This window comes from Sebastes fasciatus, chromosome 23, assembly GCF_043250625.1.
Source record: "Sebastes fasciatus isolate fSebFas1 chromosome 23, fSebFas1.pri, whole genome shotgun sequence".
NCBI lineage: Eukaryota > Metazoa > Chordata > Actinopteri > Perciformes > Sebastidae > Sebastes > Sebastes fasciatus.
This window is the reverse complement of record NC_133817.1, coordinates 6,600,503-6,623,051: the sequence shown is the minus strand read 5'-3', so window position 1 is coordinate 6,623,051 and position 22,549 is coordinate 6,600,503. Positions and strand designations below refer to the sequence as shown.

Genomic DNA, 22,549 nt, shown 5'->3' with positions numbered 1-22,549 from the left:
GCACTAGGTAGTGTTTGGTAGTTTGGTGCAGGCCAAAGATGGCTACAGGAAATAGGTTCATGCCAGTAATCTCGGGTGTTTCTGATTGGGGAAAAAGAAGCAAACATTTTCGGACAACATTGCGTGACTGCATTTGTTTTAACTTTGATTAAACGTATTGGAAGTGACAAAGGATTGTGGACACTGTTGGGGAAAATAAACCCTCAATGATATAAAGTATTGGTAACTTTGCATATCCTTTTTCTGAGCACGTCAGACAAACAATTCAGATCGATTAGCAGAACATGTCAGACCACCTGTGCCGGCCAATGTTTGGGGTAAGTAAAGCACTGACACAAATGTTTTCTCTTGCTGAGAAAAAGTCATACTATTGTATGTCAAAAGAATAGTCATAGTATAGTACGCTGAAAAAGTATAAAAGTCACAGTATAGTATGTCGAAAATGTCATGAAAAAAGTCATAGTATAGTATGTCGAGAAAAAGTTATAGTATGTCGAAAAAATAAAAAGTCATAGTATAGCATGTCGAAAAAAAGAGTTGGTTATCTTCAACAGTTGCTCAAAGTTTTATGGTTGCATATTTATATCTAAAGATTGCTATCAGTGATTGTACCATTTTGTGTTGAGGCGGTTTTGTTTTAAAAATTGAGAGACCACAAGACGGATGATGTGTAAAAATGTCTCATCTTTTATTAATTACAAAAAGTTATACATTTAACTGCACGGGATATAAATATGAGGACAATTCTACACTTTGTTCACAGCAGGTAAATAAAAAGTAGAGTTCATGATGCCATTAGCGATACAGATACATCCTGCTGTGTAACATCTGTTACATGACGTCTCATTTCTAATTCCTTTTACACACAGATGAGGCTGTTGGATATCCAACAGAAGAGACGGTTTAGTTTCTTATTATTTTGCATGGTTAGTTGTGTTTTTCAAAACGTCCTTGCTCCTCACACACTAAGCAAACCACCAGGGAGAAACATCTGTTTGTTGTCTTTCCTGGTCCAATGTGATCTTCTCATGAAGTGGAATCTGCAGCCAGTTAACCCACAAAGACGTGGACATGTCTAGTTAAATCACAAGAGTCACTTTCCGGTGTCAACTGGCCAGCTTTCTAACCCACCTAGTGTCCTTGATCAACACATGTAGCCACCAACGTGGCTCACTGCACCATGGCCAGGTCTTTGAGGGTGTGGCTCCGTTGCCTCTTGGCTTTATATCCGGGCCGGAGGAACTCGATCTTCCTCTTCTTGGCTTCTATTTTGTTCTTGTGCTTCTTGAGTTTCTTCTTGGCTGCGATCTCTGGGTTAGCCACCGCCTGGGAAAACAAACAGGAAACAAAATGTAAATTGATTGCTAGGGAAGTTGTTGCTTTTGTGTGTTTGCGTTTGGGCTTTGGTGTCCGTCATACATACCTGCATGGCTCGGTGTCGTTTGCGTGCCGCTCGCCTCTGTGAAAACTCCTTCTGGACAGCAGAGAAGGCCAGAGAGAATTTCTCCAGCCCCACGTGTCTCTTCATCAGCTCTATCAGCTCTTGTGCCAGGTTCTTCAGGGTGGGATCTGGACAGAAACAAACCGCGGGTTCAGTGGAATCACTAGCGATTTTCATGACAATTTAGAACTTGGACAAAGAGTTGTTTAGGCTTGTTAAGAGTGATTACCTTGGTCTGCATATGTGCTGTCCAGCTCCCTGTACAGAGGAGTGATGAGAGTGGTCAGATAAGGGCCGAGTCGTTCCTTCCCCAGATCCATGGCCATCGCTCCCAGGAACTTGAACACACACGTTCTCTGCGGGAGAGAGTGAAGTGAGTAAGTCAAGGCTGTTTGGAGGAAGTGTCTGAAGCTGTACTGGACATGAAGCTTCTAGTTTCTATGTTTACCTTCAGGGGAATCTTGGGAGTGTACGCTGCCTCTCTCTTGGCCATCAGCGACAGCTTCTTCATCAACCACAGCAGGGAAGGAGGCCGATCATCCTTGTCGTCATCCTCTTCTTCTTCATCCTCTTTTTCCTCCTCCTCTGCTTCTTCTTTCTCTTCCTTCTCCTCGTTGTCTCCGTTCTCCCTCTGCTCCTCCTCCTCTGCTTCTTCTTTCTCTTCCTTCTCCTCGTTGTCTCCGTTCTCCCTCTGCTCCTCCACATCCTCCTCTTTCACTTCCTCCTCCACATCCTCCTCTTTCACTTCTTCCTGAGGGGGAGTGACGTCAGACTCTGGGGAAATGAGGTAGATCACTTTGCCGACGAACAGCAGATTCTTGATGACCTGTGGGCAGAGCGGAACAATCCTGTCAGTCAAATCTCATATGGTTTGAATTTAGCTTTGACAGAAATGTGTTTTAGATTAGGTGCGTTTTGGGCACCTGCTCTCCTGACGCCGTGTCTAGGAACTTGGATTGTAGCTGATGGCAGAAAGATAACGCCAACTCTCTCATCTGTTGTCATAAAGAAGGCAGAAAAAAAAGAGTTCAAACAATGAGAGTAGAATCCAGAAAGTAGATCACGGCTGGAAAAAGAAGTACTCACCTTCTTGTCCAGGTTGGTGGTGATGAAGACTGTGGTGGGCGACTGAGGTGAAGCATCTCCTCCCTCTCCTCTCCAAATAGCAACCAGCTGCTCTGCCTGATGGGCAGCAAACAGCTGACCAAAGAGCTGTGAGGCAGTCAGCCACACCCAGCAGTGAGGGAACCGCAGGTGGGCTTCAATGTGACCTGCAGGAGACAACCAGAATTAATTCTTATTCTAATCGGTTCATTCTTGCGTTAAAGTGGGTGTTTGTGCCAGATTTCCTGAGATTGCGTTCACAATAATGATACGGACGGACAACCCGAAAACATAATTCCTCCAGCAGGCATGAAAACTTGTAAAAAGTCATAGTATAGTATATCCTAACGTGTGTGTGTCGGTTCTTTACCCCAGATACGTCCGAGTGTGTCCTGAGGCTTGCTGAGCTCCAGCAGGCTGCAGTGTTTGCTCAGTTTGGTGATGAGAGTCAGAAAACTGTACAGCAGCCTGTCTGCTCCTCTCTCATCCTCCTCCTCCTCGATCTGAAACACACACAGAGGTAAGATGCTTCCTTTTCCTCACGAAACTTCAAACCTGTGGTCAAAGATGAAGTGTGAACGTGTCGCCTCACATCTTCGTATTTGTCAGGATTGATCTCTTTCTCCAGCAGAGGCAGCAGGTCGTCCAAGCGACGGGCAAACTTCTCCTCCTCCACCTCCACAAACAGACCACACATCTGAGCCCCGAGGCGCTTCAGGCTGGCCTGGGAGGAAGGTTAGAGGTTTAAATTCAATGTTATTCAAAATAATTTAATACTAACATATCAAAGTGACCACAAGAACTGTAAAGCACACACATGTGATGGAAATATTACAAAAAAAGCATCTGATTTAGATTGACTTTTGGTAAAACGTGTACCTTTTCTGAATTCAGCCAGGTAGTGACGAGGGCGAACAGGGAGTTCTGGCGATTCAGGTCCAGCTTGGCCAGCAGGGCCTTGATGGCCATTGCAGCCATTTTCTTGCAGCGTGCTGAGTCATCGTTGACCACCACCAGGGCCAGAGGGGCAAAGAACAAGCCGCTGTGCTGCAACAGCAAGTTCTGAGCAAAAAAAAATAAAATAAAAACACTCTTTGCTGCATCCATCTTGTTTGGGGTATGATAATGTGTGCATGCAGTATTAACCAAACACTGGTAACACTGCAATTCACAGGTCTGTAAATGTCATGGTAATTAGGTGATAATTAGCAAGTAACCTATTTGAAATTTCTTTGGAATTACCCCAATATTTACCTCAAAATTATAAATACTTTATTATAAACATTATTTAATAATTATATTCCACTATTTCCCAATAGCTGGTAATTTATTTAATACATTTCCAGGAAAAAATACAGTTAATTGAAAAATGTAATGTACAGTATGCCATAAGTAATAAAAAGTCATAGTACATTACGCTATAAAAGTCATAAAAAGTTACATTATAGTATGTCCTAAAAAAGTCATAAAACATTATGTTCTAAATAAGTTATAAAATGTCATAGTATGTCCAAAAAATTTCACAGTATGCCATAAAAGTCATAGTTTAGTGCATCCGAAAAATGTCATAGTATATACGCTATAAAAGTCATAAAGTCAGTATAATGCCTTAAAAGTCCTAAAAAATTAATTGTATCGCAAGTCCTAAAATTGTCATAAAACGTTGCACTATAGTATGTCATAGTATGTCATATGCCACTAAAAAGCCATAGTAAAGTATGCCATTAAAATGTAAAATGAAGTGTTACCACCAAAGTTACTGGTTTTTTTTGTCCACTTCTTGTAAATGCAATCTTGAGAAGAAAATGTCCTCACCTGAGGGAAAGTCTGGAAGATGTAGGCCAACATCTCCAGCACCGACTCCCGGCCTGTGTCGTGCTCGTAGTGCAGCTGAGCCACCACGAAGTCCAGGTTCTGTCTCAGCTTCCTCCCCAGTGGGTAGTCCAGCAGGTATTTTAGATAGATCTGCAAAACATAACAACACAAGATTTTTTACATTTTTGCCATTCAGTGTGCAGCAGAGAGGAGAAATGTGGTCTTTTTTTCTATGTGCGAGTACCTGTCGACAGTGGATTCTGATCATGCCGTTGCTGCCGGTGACGGATAGCTTTGCCACTTTTTTCATCACCTGCTCCATCTCTGGAACAATGAGCTTCCTGGACAGAATCGCCTGGAGGAGACAGATACACATATAAACACATAGCTCAGGGGTTTCTTTTTGCACAGCACCACAAACACTCAGCTCAACACTCGACTGGTTACCTTCAGCAGGCCGAAGGCGGTGGCCTGGCGAGACTGGTCGTAGATGTCCTCCTCGGCGTATCCCAGCAGCACCTGCAGTTGTGTCTCTGAGATCTGGTTGCTTTTGACACTCTTCACCAGTATGGTGATGGCCTGAGAGACAAACAGACAGAATGAACATCATAAATCAATGTAGCAGTTTTATCTTCATTCTTTTTTAGTGAGGTTTCTCCAATCCAAGACATTTGTAAACATGTGTATTAATTATCTGCGGTACCTTGAAGCAGTTCTGGACCAGGTGGTAGTTCTCCCCGCGGGCGGCTCCGGCCTTGGAGTAATCCTTCAGCAGGACAAAGAGCTGCTTGGTCAGCTGGTCGGCGTTCTGCTCCACTGCTGGCAGAGGGAACTTCAAAAGCAAAGTGAACGCCAACAGAGCCTCTGTGATCACCTGGGAGGGAGGGGAGACGGAAGAAGAGGGTGGAGGGAGTACACGTTATAATCTCAATTTGATTCATTTGCGAGATCAGATGCTCAAACGTTGGGGTGAACATATAATGCCAGTACCTTGACGTGCATGGAGTCGATGCAGTCGAGCAGCAGCAGTATGAAAGGATCAAGCATCTGCAGAGCCGAGGCGTCGGACGACGTCACTTTGGATTTCTTCAGACTCAGGTGGAGCAGCTTGAGGCCGGCGTCCACCAGGATGTGCATGTTGGTTCGGCTGCTAACCGGAGCTTTCCGACCCCCTCTCTTTGGAGTTGGAGGCAGGAGCAGACAGCTGGGAGGGGGCAGTCTGGGGTCTGAGGGAGGCTTAATTGAGGCTTTCTCTCTACAAACACACACACACATATACGGCGTCATGCATGGTAGATGGAAATAAGCAACAAAATAGTTCACTGTATATTGATGTGAGCTTGTGAGTGTGAGTGTACCGGTCTCTCTTGGTGAGCAGCGGCAGACTCTGGCTGATCAGCCCGTGGCACAGCAGTAAGATATCCTGAGAAGTCATGCCGTCGTTGACGAGCAGACCCAGGACCAGCCGTCGGAGCACGGCACCCACCCGGTTACACACCTTCAGACTCGATGAAGTCTCCAGGATCTGAAAGTCAAATTCAATACTTCAATTTGAGCATTTTTTTTATGCTAAATGCAGTAACTGTGAGGGTTTCTGGACAATATCTGTCATTGTTTTGTGTTGTTAATTGATTTCCAATAATAAATATAAACATATATTTGCATAAAGCAGCATAATTATCCACTCCCATGTTGATAAGAGTATTAAATACTTGACAAATCTCCCTTTAAGGAACATTTTGAACATTTAATCACAATTAACTATGTACAATCATGCGATTAAATCACGATTAAATATTTTAATCGATTGTCAGACGTAATCACAGTTCATAGAAGTAACCTTGTAGATTATGGTGTTTATCTTTTCTCCGCAGATAAAGAAATGTGTGATTAATTTGCGATTAATCACGATTAAATATAAAATGATGATTAAATGATTATGTACATTATACTTTCTTGCACGATCATCTGAGTTTAAACACATATTGATTCTTGTATACTTAAGCATGTCGTTTTATATCACTCACCTCCTTCAGTGGTAATATGAACTTGGTGACGCTCTCCTTGCTGCAGAAGCGTGCCAGCAGCTCGTAGGAGTCCATGCTCTTGCTGTGCCGAGCCTCCATCAGCTTGGAGACGATCCCCTTCACCTCCTTCTCCTCGGCCACAGGCCCAAACAGCTCGTTGTTGAAGATCTGACCAACGAGGAAGAAGGATAAACGTAAAGAATGACTGTATGTCCCGAAAACACAGATCAAGAATATAAAAAATATATATCTGAATTTGATTTTAGGCAAAGCTTTAAAAGGGACAGTGTGTAGGATTTGGTAGCATCTAGTGGTGTGGCTGCAGATTGCAATCAACTGAATATCCCACTGCTCACTATTTGACACAGTGGAGTCTATGTGGGTTTGCAGTGTGAAGCGTTCTTACATCGATGAGCATGTTCATGCATGGGTCCAGGTCCCCACTCTTCAGGGTTGGAATGAGGACTGTCAGCAGCTGGTATACTGTGAATGTCAGCACGTGGACCTGTGTAGAGGGGAGCACAAACAGAGAAACAGACAGACATGTTAGGACTTTCAAAGACAATGCTGACATGCTTTCACGGTTTGCCTCCCTGTGTGTCGCTCCTACCTGGTAGCCCTTCGCCAGGATCCCCTGCATCTCTTTGAGCAGGTACTGCAGGTACCTTTGGCCTAACGTCTCGATGATCTTCACCAGAGTTCCCCTAGCCACGTCACGGACCTCCTGGAAACGGTTCCTCAGCACCACACACACCTTGATCAGGATCCTGGATGACACACAATCAACAATATTTACCAAAAAACAGACAAAATACGCAACAAAGACTTCACCAATATCTTATTTGGTCCCATATATAAGATATGATCTCAAACATACAATAAAAAGATTTAAAAAGACAACATCCAACATCCAGTGTGCATACCCAGGCAGGTTGACCTCCATGATGTCCGGAGGCAGAGTCTGCATCACTTTGACCATGGCGAAGGCTATCGGTATCCTCGCCACCTCCTCCTCCTTCACATCCTTCGACTTCACTGCCTTGTGCTCATCGTCACGCTTTATCTAGACGACACACACAGACACACACTTCCACTATTACACTGCTGTTTAGAGCTTTCAGAACAGATTAAGACTGCATTTGTGTGTGTGCTCATCGTACCTTTGCAGTGAGACACTTGTGCAGACGAGGCAGAACGCTGTTACTAACAGTCTTGTGGATGGCGCTGATCAGAGACTCCAGCTCCTCTTTGCTCTGCGGCAGCCCGCTGGCCACTGCGATGGGTTTAGGAGCCGCCGGGACCTTAGCTTCAACGGTGGCTGCTTCCTTAGAGGCGACATCCTTTTGTCCACTGGTGGTGGCCGTTTCCATGGGGACATCAGATGGAGCGGTCTTACCGTCCACCTCCATTGCCTCCTCATCATCGCTTGCGTCTGATTCGTCGGCTGCAGCTTGCTCCTCATCGTCTGCCTCGACTGCAACACTCGCAGCTTGATGAAAAAAAAAAGTTGTATCAATTTAAAATGAGACGCATTATGACATCACATTTATCAGACTTTGTATTTGTTTTAAAGTAGTTTGAGTTGAGAATTTGAAATGGGATCGGTCACTCACCTTCTCTGGCCTTGGCGGCCTCCATTTCTCTGCTGAGGGTCTGATGGTCAAAATGGAAAGCCTCCAGGACTGTGACCAGCAAACTGGAGTTATAGTGGTACAACACAAGGGAGGAGAGGGAGTCTCTTAGTACAGCTTTAACAAAATGCTTCGATAAATCATGTTAAAGTATCATGAATTCAAATAAAAAAGGTCAGAGACCCACATAGACCCATTTAACATTTTTAGGGGGGGACAAGGGGTCTTTAGGGGGAACATTAGATGTCGCATAGAAGTGGTGTACATCATCTGAAAGCTGGGAATTGGATGGCGAACCCTACCTGACAGCCAGTTTCTGCTCAGCCTGCGCCGTCTGCAGGATGTGGACGTAGTGTTTCAGGTAGTAGAGGTACTTGGACCAGGTCAGCTTGCGGCACACAGCACCCACCATCTCCACCGACGCTGATATCATGTTCTCGTGCTGCATTATGTGAGGAGAGGAAGGTCAGACACACAAACAAATAAACAAAACACATGTATTGTTCTCGAATGTACGTCTGAGTCACCTTGACCATCTTTTCATCTAGCAGAGCGGTCGTGGCGTACGGCATGATGTAATTCTGGAGAGAGCGAGGCGTCATCACCACCTGGCCCTCGGTCAGCTGCTTGGCCAACTTCCTCAGGGCACGACCCCGACGATGGATCTAAACAGGAAGAAGAAATGTCAGTTTGTGGGGTTGTGTGTGTAACAGTCAGATAAAGAAGGAGGAAGGAGATAGGCGTGAGTGAGTGATGTTTTCTCTCTTACCTGGATGTGCTTCATGTGCTCAAAGAAGTCAGACTCGAGGTCATTGTAGTTGGTGAGCTGTACCAAGTCTCTGAACTCTTTCCTGGCAGGAAATGTCTTCACCAGGCAGGCCAGCACGGTGGTGTATTCATGCTGCACGCTCTAGTGGAGTGACGGGAGAGAGGAGAGAGAAGAGGAGGAGAGAGCAGAGATAACATTTTTACTTCATTCAGAGTGAGTTAAAAGGCGTTGTGTTGAAATGGGACGAAAGGTGTGTGTTCCTACATCTGTCTTGCTGCGAAGCCCCTTGTGTACGGCGTCCAGGATGGTGTGTTGCACGATGTCCTTGTAGAGCTGCTCTCCAGCACCGACCGCCGCCAGCTGTGTGATCACTGCGGACATACACATGGTGGCGTTGTCTCCCAGCGACATGTCACCGATCTGGAGGGTGAAAGGAGAGAAACAATTAATCGAACAGATGATGATGAAAATCTGCTTATTAGTTTAGACAGCATAACCATATCATATATCTGCTTACCTCAAAGGTGTGGAAGCAGTTGTGCATGATAATGCTGATGTAGTCCAGGTCCAGAGTCGTCATGTCTTTGACTCGCCTGGTGGCGTCTTGGAAAGCCGCCAGACGTACATCAAAGTAGATCTCATCCAAGTGTCGACTGTCGAATGCGTTGAGCTGGAGACGGAGAGCAGGAAACAATGAAACAGAAAGAAAGAGTACTGTCGGGACCTCTAGAGGAGTTAGATTAATATATTTAAGTAAACGTCTCAGATGTTTCTGGTAAATGTATACATAAATAATGATATTATTAATGTGAATGTTATAAATGATCTTACCTTTGTTGCTAAATCAGTGATGTACGAGAGTGAAGGCTCCAGATCTGACAGAGTCTGAAAGCAGAGACAGATTAAGAGTGAGGAAGATTCATAAAAAAATTAAATAAAATAAAATTAACATTTAATCATTCAAGGCAAATCTGGGCTTTATATCAATAACAAGCAATGCATCTTTTTTTGAGGAGAGAAATAGGCATAAACGTAACATAATATTGATTCATATTTGATCAGCCCTGCCTAGTTTGACCGTTTGGTCGGAGTTCGTGATTGACGGCTCGCATAGTCGGCAGCTGGACAGCAGACCTCAGATCAGCTCTTACTGATTGTTTTCCTCCGGTCTGTGACGTTAGGAGCACCGGAGGACACAGAGGCTTCTGTCACGATATAGCAACATAAAGTTCATAGTTATAGCTCCACCATCTGGCCAAATAGCACCACTTTCAACACTGTACTCCCTTTGGCCCTGAGCAACACACCCTCCCAGTGTGAAGTCGATCAGATGAGTGGTTCTCAAGATGGGCAAAGGACATACAGAAAGACAAACAGACAGAGATTCCTCCCTTTATAGTTAGATTACAAACACAGTACACCTGTAAACATGATATTCTGTACCTGGAAGACGTTAGTGAGGGCCTGCCTGGGCAGCTTGTTGTGGATGACGGAGAAGAGTTTGCTGAGCGGCCGCAGGAAGGCGGAGGGCTCCACACACTGTCGCAGCAGGTTCTGCACCGTGGCCAGGATGTCGATTTCTGTCTCCTGAGATAAACGCAGTTAAGACCATCTATTACGAACACCTCTAACTTAATGCAAACAACACACGCTTCTCTGGATGCCTGAAAATCCCACCTCCTAAAATTGTAAGCCCAAAATCCCTGACCCTGACATTAACCATTCATAACTTCAATCATTCAGCTGGTAGAGACAGTCTGAGGTGGTACACAGACCTGGAGGCTCAGTTTGAGGCAGAAAGCTCTTCATTTTACATTAAATATTTATTACTATGGACTCAATCTCGTTTGAACAGTAGTAAGTCTTACTTGAGGATTGTGTCCTTTGTGGAGGTAGGGCAGCAACAGGCTGATGAGCACCGAGCTCTGCTCCTTGTCACTCACAAAACGACTGACCCTGACAGTAGAAAAAACAAGATTTGTTTGAGACAAAGAAAGCCGCATACAGGTTGATTTCAAGAGAGAAAAACACATCTTCCATACAGTGAAACAGAAAAACTCATCAAAATAAGACACTAACTTGGAGAGGATGTTGAGCTCTTTGGCGACCTGCACCCTGAACTTCTTCTTCTTGAGTCTCTCTGTGTTGCGTACGATTCCGCTGAGGTACTTCAGCAGGGTGGATATGTGAGGCAGCAGAACACTGGAGCCCTGACTTAATGAGTCTGGAGGAGATGCAACAACATGCATGAGTTAAAGATATACAGTATATATACAGTATATTATGGATAAAGTAAGCCAAACTCTGCTGACCTGCAGTGACAAAAGAGCCCTCTTTAGGCTGAGGGAACACACAGCCGTTGACGCTCAGTTCTGTCTCGCCCTCCGAGGCGACAAAGTCTGCGGTGGTCGCTAGGGACTCGGCTATGTCCATCACCATGGCGATGGTCGCTGGTGAGGCGTTCTTGGCTGAGAGGAGGGCGAAGACGTTGAGGAGGACGTCACACTCTGGCTGGTTTGGTCTCTGCTTGGCCAAGAGGGGGAAGTACCTGAAACAGACAGACAAAAAACATTAATTGGTTAATTGGTGGTTAATTGGTTCAATTAGTTTTTATTTTACTTCAGTTTGACTTACTGATTTTATTTTTATTTTTATTAGTTTTCGGAGTGTGTTTAGTTTCAGCTTCTCAGAGAGGTTTAGTTTATTTTTTATATATTTTGTTTTATTTTTTGTATATTTAGCTTTAGTTTGTTTTTGTTAGGGCCAGGTATTATGTCTCAGAAGTATGTAGATACATATACATACAAAATACACAGATGGAAAACTGTGTAGGAATGGCCATAATGTTTAATCTTCATGCTACTTTAGTGTCTGATGTTACGCAATTGTGTCAATCAGAGGTTCAATCAATGTCACGAGAGTTGACGGAAATTCATGCTGTCTCCTTTTTTCGGTAGTGATTTATTAAAGCTACGAAACTAAAACTGAAATTAATTTACATTCATTTTTATTTGTTTTTTTAAACAAATAATATCATTTCAGTTCAGTTTTAGTTTTTCTTAAATTATACAGTTTTTATTTACAATATTTAACAATATTTTTCACTGCTTATTTTCGTTTTAGTGTACTATTATTACCCTGGTAGATAAAAGAGACAGAAGAGAGGAAGACTCTAACCTGGCATTTTTGCACCACACATGGATGAGTTTCAGCAGAGGGGTGGGGGAGTAAGGGCTCTCTGTGGGGAGACGACACACCTGCACGAAAAGAAAAAAGATAAAAAAAGATAAAGTTAACCACACCATGTAAGGACAAAAAAATACATAAATATAAAATAAAAACCCACGTATATATTTACAACATATACCTGAGGCCAGATCACACCCTGAAAGACAGCATCCAGCTCGTCTGCACTGAAGCTGAAGGAGTCGAAGCCGTCAAAGAAGTCCTGGATCCTCAGGATGCCGAGTCGCCTCAGGTTCTTCAGAGGACTGATGCAACCTGCACGCAGCTGCAGACAACGGAGGAAGATCAGCACTGAGAAACCAGCGCACTGAGGGTTTTTAGGCTTGCATCTCTCAACAGTGTCTCTAGTTGTCTTGGTAACTTATATTGTATAAGAAAGAATTCAGTAATCTGACCTTTAAGAAACAAACAAACAGTCGTATCAATCCCTAGCCTTATTACCTGGTCCCTGCTGTCCAGGGCGGTGGACACGGAGGCGGTGACACACAGCAGGATCTGCAGCACCTTGGGCAGGTAGCTGTGGATGAGGTGGCCCAGTTTCTGGATCACCACATTGATGATGTTCAGCAGGCTGTGCTGCCGGCCCAGCGGCAGGATGGCACCCACGTCTGTCTCAGCTATCGCTTTCTCCACCGCGGCCAGGCAGGGACCTGAGGACACAAAGATTGATACGGGAATTCCTACTTTAAAATGCTGTTTTTACATACAATATCATATTTGTTGATGTGAAATCAAGCATTTTTAAAATGTTAACTGCAAAAAGGTTTATTTTCAGAAAGTATTAGCAAAAACATTGTTGTTACTTCTCTTTTTCTGTGGATCAACTACACATTTAAGCACTAATTAAAACTATATATTTTACAGACAATGTGTTTGTCTGTGGTAGAAAAATGTATCTTTATGACTTAGAAAATATTTAATTTTCTACCATAGACGTGTGTCCTACCTTTGCTGTGATGGCCGACGGGCTCCAGCAGCAGGTCGATGAACATTCCCAGCTCCTCGGCTTGGCAACCTGCCAAGAAACGCAGGATGATGGAGGACCGGGTGGCGGCGCTCGCCTTCCCCTGAAACTTACTGCCCGCTTTACTGCGCAGACGGCCGAACAGGATCCTGTGTCAGAAAAAACAGCGCAAAAACACAGGGCTGGTGACTGAGAGAGCAAATCTATGTGTTCGTTACTTCTGGTAAAGCTGTGGTACATTATTAAAATATTTTGTGTATTTAAATTTTTGGTGGGTGTTACACTTCCGTGATGACGCCGTGGCGTTATCAGCTGTAACCTGAATTTCAAATTCAGCCCCTTTAAGGAAGCTAACAAAAACATAATCTGCACACACACACAGGTACCTCATGAGCAGTGGGATGAGTTTGGCTCTGTGTGAAGCATCGACCACTTCCGTCTCCTCAGAAATGTTGAAGTGGACGATCTCCTCTTTGAAGTGTTTGTCGTCCAGTAGCCTCTCAAGGTTCTCCCTGTACAAACACACACACAAACAAAGGTGAAAACACATCACCTCTACAGCTCGTAGTGGCTCAATGTCTTGTACAAAGACTCATTCGCATGGCAGAACTTGGGCTCCTAATTGCCCATAATATAGCCTCATAATGATACTATATGTGTATTTAATAACCACTTAATAGGAGATGAATTGATGAAAAGCATACAATCTGAATCACGGGGTCTGTTCAATGCTGTTTTGTGACAGCCTGATCCTGAACAAAGAGTCATACACAATCATCTGTAATGCTAAACTTCCTCAGAAACATACATCTGTCTGCAGGTCGGCTGGAGCTACAGTAAACGGATAGCTTGATAACAGACAATAGAGGGCATGTCGTTAGGCAGAGTCGGCAGCGAGGTGGAAGTTAACATTCCTCCGCCTGTAACCATAGATGGCGGAGGACCAGAGCTCTGATTCCTATCGAAGATGCTCACAATGACCTCCTTGAGGAAAAGAGAAGAATGGGAGATTGTTACTGTATATTTGCGTTCCTGGTAGTTTTCCTTACTTGTATGGTACTATGTTGGAGTCTTTGTATGTGAGAACACATTCCAGCGCCACTCGCTGGATCTGCTGGTCCTGATGGCAGAGCAACTGAAAACAGAGAGAAACATGCTGGTTTGATGTCGTAGAAAACACTCAACCTTAATATATCAAAACAGAAAAGGTCAGAGTGTCCTAAACTCTGTTAAAAACACGTTGGTATTCACCACAAATATGTTATATTTAGGTCCCAGCATCAAGCAGCTCTGATGTTGGTATTGTTTAACAACAAGGTGTGTGTGTGAAGTTTGAGGATCACCTGGTTATAGAGCTCACTGAGGCTGCTCTCCATGTAGAGCGAGCGAGGGTTGGTGAATTTGGCGAATACCTTCAGATGGGCAATCAGTTGTCTGGAAGAAAAAAGACCCACACAGGGTTCCGTTATACTTACATACCATATAACATACCATATAACACCAGTACAGGTGTACTGGCCGGGGAAACAACATTCAGTGTGATTCTGATGTCTTACTTGGCAGCAGCTCTCTTTGGAGGAGCCTTCCTCTGTTGTCTGCCTCCTTCCTCTGCCTCCTGCTCCTCTTCTTCTCTCTCCTCTTCATCTACAGTCATCCCAGACTCCTCTAGAGCGGCGTCTTTCACCTTCCTCAAGTCCTGAGTGGGTGCCACCAGCAGGTCGGTGCGGTAAAACTCATTCCTGACGACAAAAGAAACATCAGGGCTGGATACTTGCAGACTTGGAAAATTATTAATAAGGCAAATGTTGAAAACACTGTGAACACTCACCTGATGAACCTGAGCAGCAGAGGGCTCAGCTCGCGGCTGCGTGGCTCCACTCTGTCGGAAAACTGGGTCATGCAGCGCCACAGCAGGCTGCGGAAGTTGGGGAAGTCCGTCCTCTCGTTGGGGTCGGAGGTCGACTTCAGCTGCTCGAGGAACAGCACCCCCGCGTCCCCGCTTTCAATGACGTCGCAGCCCGGCTCGCCCTGAAGACCCGACTCTTCCTCCTCATCATCATCATCATCATCATCATCATCCTCATCGTTCTCCCTTAACTCTTTTTCTATGACACGTAGAGAGGAAGATCTGTTTCAAATATTTTAATTGGGAAGCATAATTTTTTCCAAAACATAGTATCGCCATACTTCTTTTCCATATAAACACATAAACAAACATAAACAAACATAAACAAAAGACACAAGAAGAACACTCTTCCAAGATAAATAAATACATAAAAAAGGAAAATAAATAAATACTGAATAATAAATTAATAATGAAATAATAAAAAAATAATACAAATAAAAATAAATAATAAAAAATAAAAATAAATAAATGAAAAATAAATATAATAAATGAAAAATAAATAATAATAAAATAATAATAAAATAAATAATAAATAAATAATGAAAAGCAGTAATAATAATCATGACAACAATAATACTGAAAATAATACTATTACTTGTGTAGCTTCACCTACAAAATGTTCTAGCAACATATCAAGGAAAACACAAGAACTCTAACCCCTAACCAGCCTCACACTCTCCTCCTTAGGAAGATTTCCTTCACATATTTCCCCTCACAGTTCAATACTCCAGTGCTGTGGGTTCCAGCATGTAAAAGCTGACACTGAACAAAGATTTTACTCATGAATATAAAATGCACCAGGACTCTGCAGCCTTACCAGCCAGCCCCGCCACCATCTCCAGATGTTCATGGTAGACCCTCCAGAAGTCCTTGTTGTCCATCCCTCTGGCATGGGTCCTGTGAAGAGGAAAAAGACTCATTCATAAGCTACATGTATTCAGCGGACAGACACCTCAACATGTTGAATAATTGTAACATTTATACTTTTTAACATTCCTCAGTTAAAAATCAATGAGCTCAAATAGGGGTGGGAATCACCAGAGGCCCCATGATACGATATTAGAACGATACTTAAGTTGCGATAAGATCTTATTGCAATTTATTACCCTTTTTTTCAACAGCAGATTATGCACACACTCTTTCACTTTGCTGTATCAAGTTTTTCCCCCACCCCTAGTTCGCAATCCATGTTTAGAAACGTTCACCTCATATGAAAAGTGCACGACTGACAAACACTAAATGACTCAATTAATCAAAACAGCATAAGCGTTTTAATTTCAGCTTAATGTATTTTGGCGGAATCCTTTTTCTACTCACACGATAAGTTCAATGACCGCGTCCCACAGCGGCTTGAAGTTGACGAACAGCATTGCGATGAGGTAACGCAGAGGATCCTGTCAAAAGAATAGATGATCAATATCATAGTGTTGCTATTAAGATGAAAAGAAGTAGCAACAACAGCCAGGAGAGTGTCATTTGTACCTGCTGGAAGGTGCCGGGTGGCCCCTGAGGCAGACTGCGCTGCACCAGGTCGTGTCTCAGCTTCCGGAGGTGAAGCAGCTTGTCTCTGTAGTCCTGCACCGAAGCCGGCACCAGCTCAGCCTGCAGGCACACTGCGAACACCGGCTGCACCTCCACACTCTCCTCACCCTGGACAGAAAGGCACACACACTCACACAAATAAATACATGCGCTTTAGTGTTTTCTGTATTTGATCGAGTTTCACGAGAATTTGGACTGACGGTCGTACCTCGGTCTGTGGAGGGAGCTCTGCCTCAAACTGAGAGAGAATCCTCAGAGTCAGCAGGCGGATCTGAGAGAGAAAAGAAGTCATTGATGAAATAGTAGGTAGTAATAGTATCAACATATTAAAATTATTCCTTGGATATTTACAGGTATAAATGCAGCTTTAAAGGGATAGTTAGGGTGATCTGAAGTGGGGTTGTATGAGGTAAAAGGTACGCACAAACTATCACTTTAAGGACAAATGCAAACTCTGTGCTCAAATGATCTTCAAGTCTCAGCTGCTGTGACTGCAGACATACCTTGGAGATGTGAGAGGAGAGGTTGGCGTGCAGTATCTGGTGGAGCTCCAGCAGTGCACTGTGGGATAGGTGCTCTGAAACGCCGCTGACTGACAGGCGGGTGTAGTACAGGTCCCCAAGCAGGAGGGCAGACAGGTCTATCGGAAACTTCCTGTAACCGCAATGAACACGATGGTTATGAGTTAAACCCTTTAGTTTCACTGTGGCTTCACTTTTGTACAGTGGGAGGAAGTGGAGACATGTCGTCTGTCTTTATATGCAGTATACAGTGCAAACACACACGCGGTACTTACTGTAAGATTGAGTTGATCTTGTCCACGGTGACCAGTGAGAGCAGCTGGGCAGAGCCGTCCAGAGAGAGGAGGCAGCTCAGGGCCTGTCTGGCTACAAATAAACCAGCTGGAGGGTGGAGAGATAAGATATCAGAGCATTAGCTAGAAACTTAATGCACAATCCAAAATCGTGGTTCTATTTTAACACTCGTTTAGGTAGACTCCAAAGAGAAAGATTTAAGGGGACTTTCTTTATGCTTCTGACATTTTCCTACACTGTGGACATTAAAAAACAAAACAAATCACAAACCTTTTCCCAGTTTCTCGGTCTCAATCTCACACAGGAGGTGGTTTAAGAAAGCAGTCACAGCGGGAACAACACTAGCCGGAGCAATGGGCCTGACAAATGAAAAAAAACATAAATACAACGGATCAATATAATGAATACATCAGACCTTTCAGCAAAGCATGCGAGTGAGTGTGGAAACTCATATCAAAATATGAGGTTCCTCAAAAGGTTCCTAGTTCAGAGAAAGTTTCTGCGGTGGAATCGAGGCTACAGTGCGTGGTGTGTGTTGTTACCTGAGGTGTGGCAGAAGCACCAGGGCAGCCCAAGGCAGCGAGAGGTCGGTGATGGACTGGTTCTGCTCCTCGGGAAACTGGATCAGCGACAGCACCAGCTCTGGCACCGCAGGCTGCTCTGATGTTGAGCTGCTGGCCTGACCTGCCTCCTCACTGCTCAACACACTGCTGGAGGAGAAAAAAACACATTTACCTCCTGGAGAATAATATGTTAAGTTTAAACACACAAGAGGATTCAGGATGACTTATTCGGGCTGTTTTTAAAGTTAATATTTGCTGTATGCTGTAGTATCTCACCCTGTGGTCTGTCCGGTGAAGAGCAGTGGGTAGGTTTCAAAGGCCATGGAGCCGTCTGTGGGGGATGGGGCTTTGGCGAGGATCAGACTGACCAGCGCATCCAGGCCACAGTGGCGGGACAGAGGATCGCCGCAGCCGAACAACCCAGCGGTGAAGCGCAGCAGGCTGGGGAGGAAGAGCTGGAGGAGAAGGAGGGAGAGAAAGGTTAAAGTCAGGGAGTCGTAGGGAGACAAAAGAACCAGCAACACAGCAAAATACTGGATTTATCACTCCAGTGACGACTCACCTGTTCAAACTGCTTCATGGTGAACATCTCCTTGGTGAACTCTAGAATCAGATCTTGTCCCATTGTGCTGCCAAACACCTTGTGAAGAAGACAGAGAGACACATCAATATACACAAACCTTTCTTTTACTCGCACATTCATTTCTTTAACAACACCGTGCACAACATCAGATATGTTTAGCACAAACACGCACCTTTTGGACTGTCTCCTGGATGAGTGCTCTGGGCAGGGTGATGTTCTCCCCGAGGAGCAGAGAGGAGGTGATCTGGAGGAGCAGACGGGAACAGGAAGCCGACAGAGACGAGCTCTGAATCAGCCGCAACACCGTCTGTGGGCATGAGAAAATAACATGATGAAGACATACAGAAAAAAGCCGCAATTTTGACACTAATTGGAATAACAGTTTTTTTTCCATAATGGAAAAGAAAAGAAAAATAAATAAATAAAAATGATTTAAAAAAATAAAAAAATAATAAATAATAAATAAATAATAATTAAAACATTAAGTAGAAGAGATAAGCATACTAACAGGATGCTGCATGACGTATATTATTCCTTCATAAAATGTTGCCGTGCACTCGGTTTTTGGGAGGTTCAGGAATAACAGTTTTTTGAATGTGACAGTGTTCTCCCGTTACCTGGCAGACGGCCTCCGGCTTGGTGATCTTGGCTCCGTCCTTGTGGGACACCAAGGTGTGGAGAACGAACAGTAGCCTCTCCAGCTGCTCTGTTGCCTGCTCCGCTTCTTCTCCATTCGCCTCCACAACACCCAGGACCTCCACCACACTGGCCTGTACATGGGGACACAGAAAGGACTGATGATTCCCCCATGCCATGCCATCTAGATCTAACTAGTAAAACAAGTCTGACATCTCGCCCACCTGTAAGGACTCCCACAAAACCAGGAAGTGTTCTCTTTCAACGTGATCGGCCGCAGCCTGGGCCATGTGATCCAGAGCTTCCTTAACTGTGTCCCACGGCAGAGAGGCTCCTGGGTTGGTTGAGGGTCCGAGCTTACGCAAAGCTACAGGGAGAGCCTGGAGAGATAGGTGAAGAGACACAGAACATTCAGGACTACGGTGTCTATTATTGAACTATATTACACACTAAAGGAAAGGGAAAAAGCACAAAAGCATAACAGGTCCTCTTATTTTAAATGAAATCTCTGTCCATCACAGAGCGTGGGATTCTGCGCACAACGTCACCCACTCCCTGGAAAAGAAACTCACATTTGCAGCGCAGGAGTGGAACATGTGTCGGACTCCTTTGCACATTTCGAACAGCAGTAGACCTGCTCCCTCCGCCTTGTCGGGGTGCTGCTGCAGGTCTGAGAACACGTGACTCAGCAGGGCGTCAAGATCTGGAACCTGTGTGTGACACAATGAGACATCGTTGAAAACAAAAATGCTGAATACTGACACAAAAATGTACTATGATAATAAGCAATTCAACTTTAAGGAAAGGGAGGCACGAGTTCATGTTTGCTGCTCACGTGCAAATAACTCACCTTTCTCATCAAAAAGGAGAAGCTCTCTGCTGCAAACTTGCGGATGTGCTCTTTCTTGTGCTCCAACAGTGTGCTGTATAAACTGTGGTTGTGAAAAGAGGTATTAATATCCCCCCACAATTGATGTGCATTCTTCTTCTGCCACTGCAAAAACATATCAATAATAGGTGAGTGCTACAACAGGGAAAACAGATTATTATCTCACCTGTAGATGTTGGTCATGTCCTTTACCATGAGCCTCCACAGGTACTTGTAGAGGTAGGAGAGACAGGTGAAAGCCCACTCCAGGACCTCCGTGTCCTTGGTCTCCAGCACGGAGGTGATCAGAACGAAGAAGTCAGGGAAATGGGGGTAGAAGTCAGTCTGCAGGTCTCTGGCCAGCTGCACCACCAAGCTGGAGGAAGGAGGAGAGATACAGCTAGTATATCATCTTGCAATTCAACAATAATGTTGCTCCTCTGGTAAACACAAAGCAACTTACTCCAGAAGTGGCTGGTAGGCCAGACTGTTCTTGACAGCGAGGTGTGTTTTCAGACTCTCCACTATCGACTTCTGGTGGAAAACCAGCATGTTGAACGACTGGCTCTGGCTGGAAACCTCTTTCAAAAATGTAGCTGTGGAGAGAAGGCATTTGTTTTCACACACAGCACCTTTACTCAGGTTTAGTAGTAGGGTGACCAGGTGTCCCACTTTACGAGGGACTGCAGAGCATTTTCATCCCTTGTCCCACATATTGAGACAATGTCCCACGTTTTCATTGGCTCTAGTTATCAAAAGTCAAACCACTGCAGGACAGACAGTTCTTAAAAATCTGGCTTTTATCTGTGAAGAAAGCAGGGAAGGCTGTGATCACCGTCTTTGCTACGCTATGCCCAACGGGGGAAATTGCTGTAAAGTCACAAGCTATACAGATTTAGGCAGAATATGCTGTAAACTACCGCAAAGAAAAAGCAGCAACAACAAAGACTGTGAAACTACTTATAACTATTTATAAGACGGCAGAAGGCGATTCTCTGAGTTTTTTTGTGAAATTTGCCAGTTATTTTTCAATTTCACATAGGAAGAGACACAGTTCATGTGAGTCTCACAAGAAATGTGCATCTCAAAAGGCAATGTGCCGATCTATGGATGCATTTCGGCGAAGCAAAGAGATGTTACAAGATATGGGGCAGAATAGAAGTGTTTATTATTTAAGTTAGATAGACGTTATATCTAAATTGTAGACTACCTCTCAGCCTTGGTAACATGTCCCACATTGTCCCACACAAACATACTCTTTGTCCCACATTTGGTTTGTTCAAATCTGGTCACCCTATTTAGTAGTGGTATTTATTTATTATATTTTATACATACTGAAATTCTCTGTCAAGTTGAGGTCTCTCCATTTTGTCAGTCCTTCAGAGAAGTAGGTTTCTACCTCCTGCGTAAAGAGCAAACAAGTCATTACCAATCAGAAACACAAATCATACAAACACTGACATGCTCACTGTTTACATGAGAGGATCCATCATTATATGTTGCCTGTCGACTGTACAAACCTCTGCATAAGATCCAGTCCTGTCAATGCGATGGATGACATCAATGTTGACATGGGAAAGTCTTTCAGCAAAAGTGAGAAACTGGAAGAAGACAGAAGGGTTTATAATCTGCTACAGCTTGGAGACAAACCAAGCTCACCATGATATCGTAGTAATGGGACTAAATTAGATATATTTCAGGTTAAATGCTATATTTTCTATATCTTATTAAACTGTGCTATCTGAGTGAAATCAACAGTGAATCCCTGTACTTGCTTGGTTCATAACTTGCATGTAAAACATCAGTTTAACAAACAGCTAACACACTTTATAGTTTTCTGCTAGGTGTCTGTTAGCATACAGTCAGTTTCTCACCCTGTAGGTGTTCTCAGATTTATGATACGAAGACTTGGATTTAATCTTCATCTTTGTTTTGTTGCTCGACACGTTATTGAATGTATTCCAGAGGTCGTCGTGTGATTTAAAAGACTCATTAAAGCTCAAAAGTGTCTCTTCTGTCGGCTACTAATGTTTACACACACGCTGAGACCTGTGAGCAGCCATGTCGAACAACAATGCATTCTGGGAAAGTTTGACTCCACGTGTTGTGGTGGGCGAAGAGAAGCGAAGAGAAGCGAGAGAGAAATCCCCTCCGTCACTTCCGCCTTCGTTTGATGCTTCACTCCCACACTGCTTCCAACTTCGTTTACATTTGTTAAGTGAACATTAAATTAACCACGGACCATGTAAGAAAACAGTAAGTTAAGTAGAAAATATAAAATAAAAAATAAAATAAAAAATAATAGTGTATTTACAAATAATATACAAATAATATAAAGTATATTAATAAAGGAAATACTTGGTATATGGTAAATATAGAAGCATATATATATACATATATATGTATATTTTTTTTTATACTTTATTTCAAGAGTTCAATACAATACATTCGCAGATTTTTCATTAAAATTCTGCAAAAATATTTTACATTATAAAAATAATATAAAAAATAAATTATAAATTACACAACAAATAAAATGTAAGGAATGGAAATTGTCTGTTAAACAATTGGAATACATTCAAATGTTTAAACAGTTTAATAGTTTTAGTAAATTTAGAATTTTTGAGTTTTAAGTTATC

General features: G+C 43.5%; 1 protein-coding gene across 4 annotated transcripts; it reads right to left on the bottom strand.

Moving 5' to 3' along the window:
* Positions 1–673: 673 nt before the first annotated feature.
* utp20 (UTP20 small subunit processome component) lies at positions 674–21,981 on the bottom strand. Of its 4 annotated transcripts, none has more exons than XM_074626413.1 (61): positions 21,785–21,981; positions 21,431–21,511; positions 21,246–21,312; positions 20,374–20,506; positions 20,098–20,286; positions 19,893–19,974; positions 19,615–19,752; positions 19,267–19,422; positions 19,024–19,176; positions 18,579–18,713; positions 18,386–18,463; positions 18,100–18,278; positions 17,803–17,970; positions 17,531–17,619; positions 17,242–17,347; positions 16,949–17,099; positions 16,654–16,716; positions 16,386–16,553; positions 16,221–16,297; positions 15,721–15,800; positions 14,826–15,102; positions 14,554–14,736; positions 14,341–14,431; positions 14,047–14,132; positions 13,384–13,509; positions 12,980–13,146; positions 12,475–12,683; positions 12,155–12,298; positions 11,965–12,044; positions 11,100–11,335; positions 10,867–11,011; positions 10,656–10,743; positions 10,231–10,374; positions 9,619–9,672; positions 9,305–9,457; positions 9,052–9,207; positions 8,788–8,928; positions 8,546–8,683; positions 8,321–8,460; positions 8,001–8,083; positions 7,548–7,876; positions 7,311–7,450; positions 6,998–7,154; positions 6,794–6,892; positions 6,388–6,555; positions 5,719–5,885; positions 5,351–5,615; positions 5,064–5,234; positions 4,808–4,939; positions 4,605–4,715; positions 4,361–4,510; positions 3,425–3,607; positions 3,138–3,269; positions 2,916–3,048; positions 2,528–2,712; positions 2,365–2,436; positions 2,145–2,267; positions 1,890–2,084; positions 1,671–1,797; positions 1,424–1,569; positions 1,034–1,326 (listed from the first exon to the last, which is right to left on the bottom strand). In XM_074626413.1, the coding sequence occupies exons 1-61, from the start codon at positions 21,833–21,835 to the stop codon at positions 1,171–1,173; spliced, it is 8,526 nt and encodes a 2,841-aa protein (XP_074482514.1). In that variant the 5' UTR covers positions 21,836–21,981; the 3' UTR covers positions 1,034–1,170. The 4 variants fall into 4 exon arrangements, with proteins under 4 accessions (XP_074482512.1, XP_074482513.1, XP_074482514.1 ...); XM_074626414.1 differs by having other exon boundaries at positions 2,172–2,267; XM_074626411.1 differs by having other exon boundaries at positions 674–1,326; positions 1,890–2,267.
* Between the last annotated feature and the right edge of the window lie 568 nt (positions 21,982–22,549).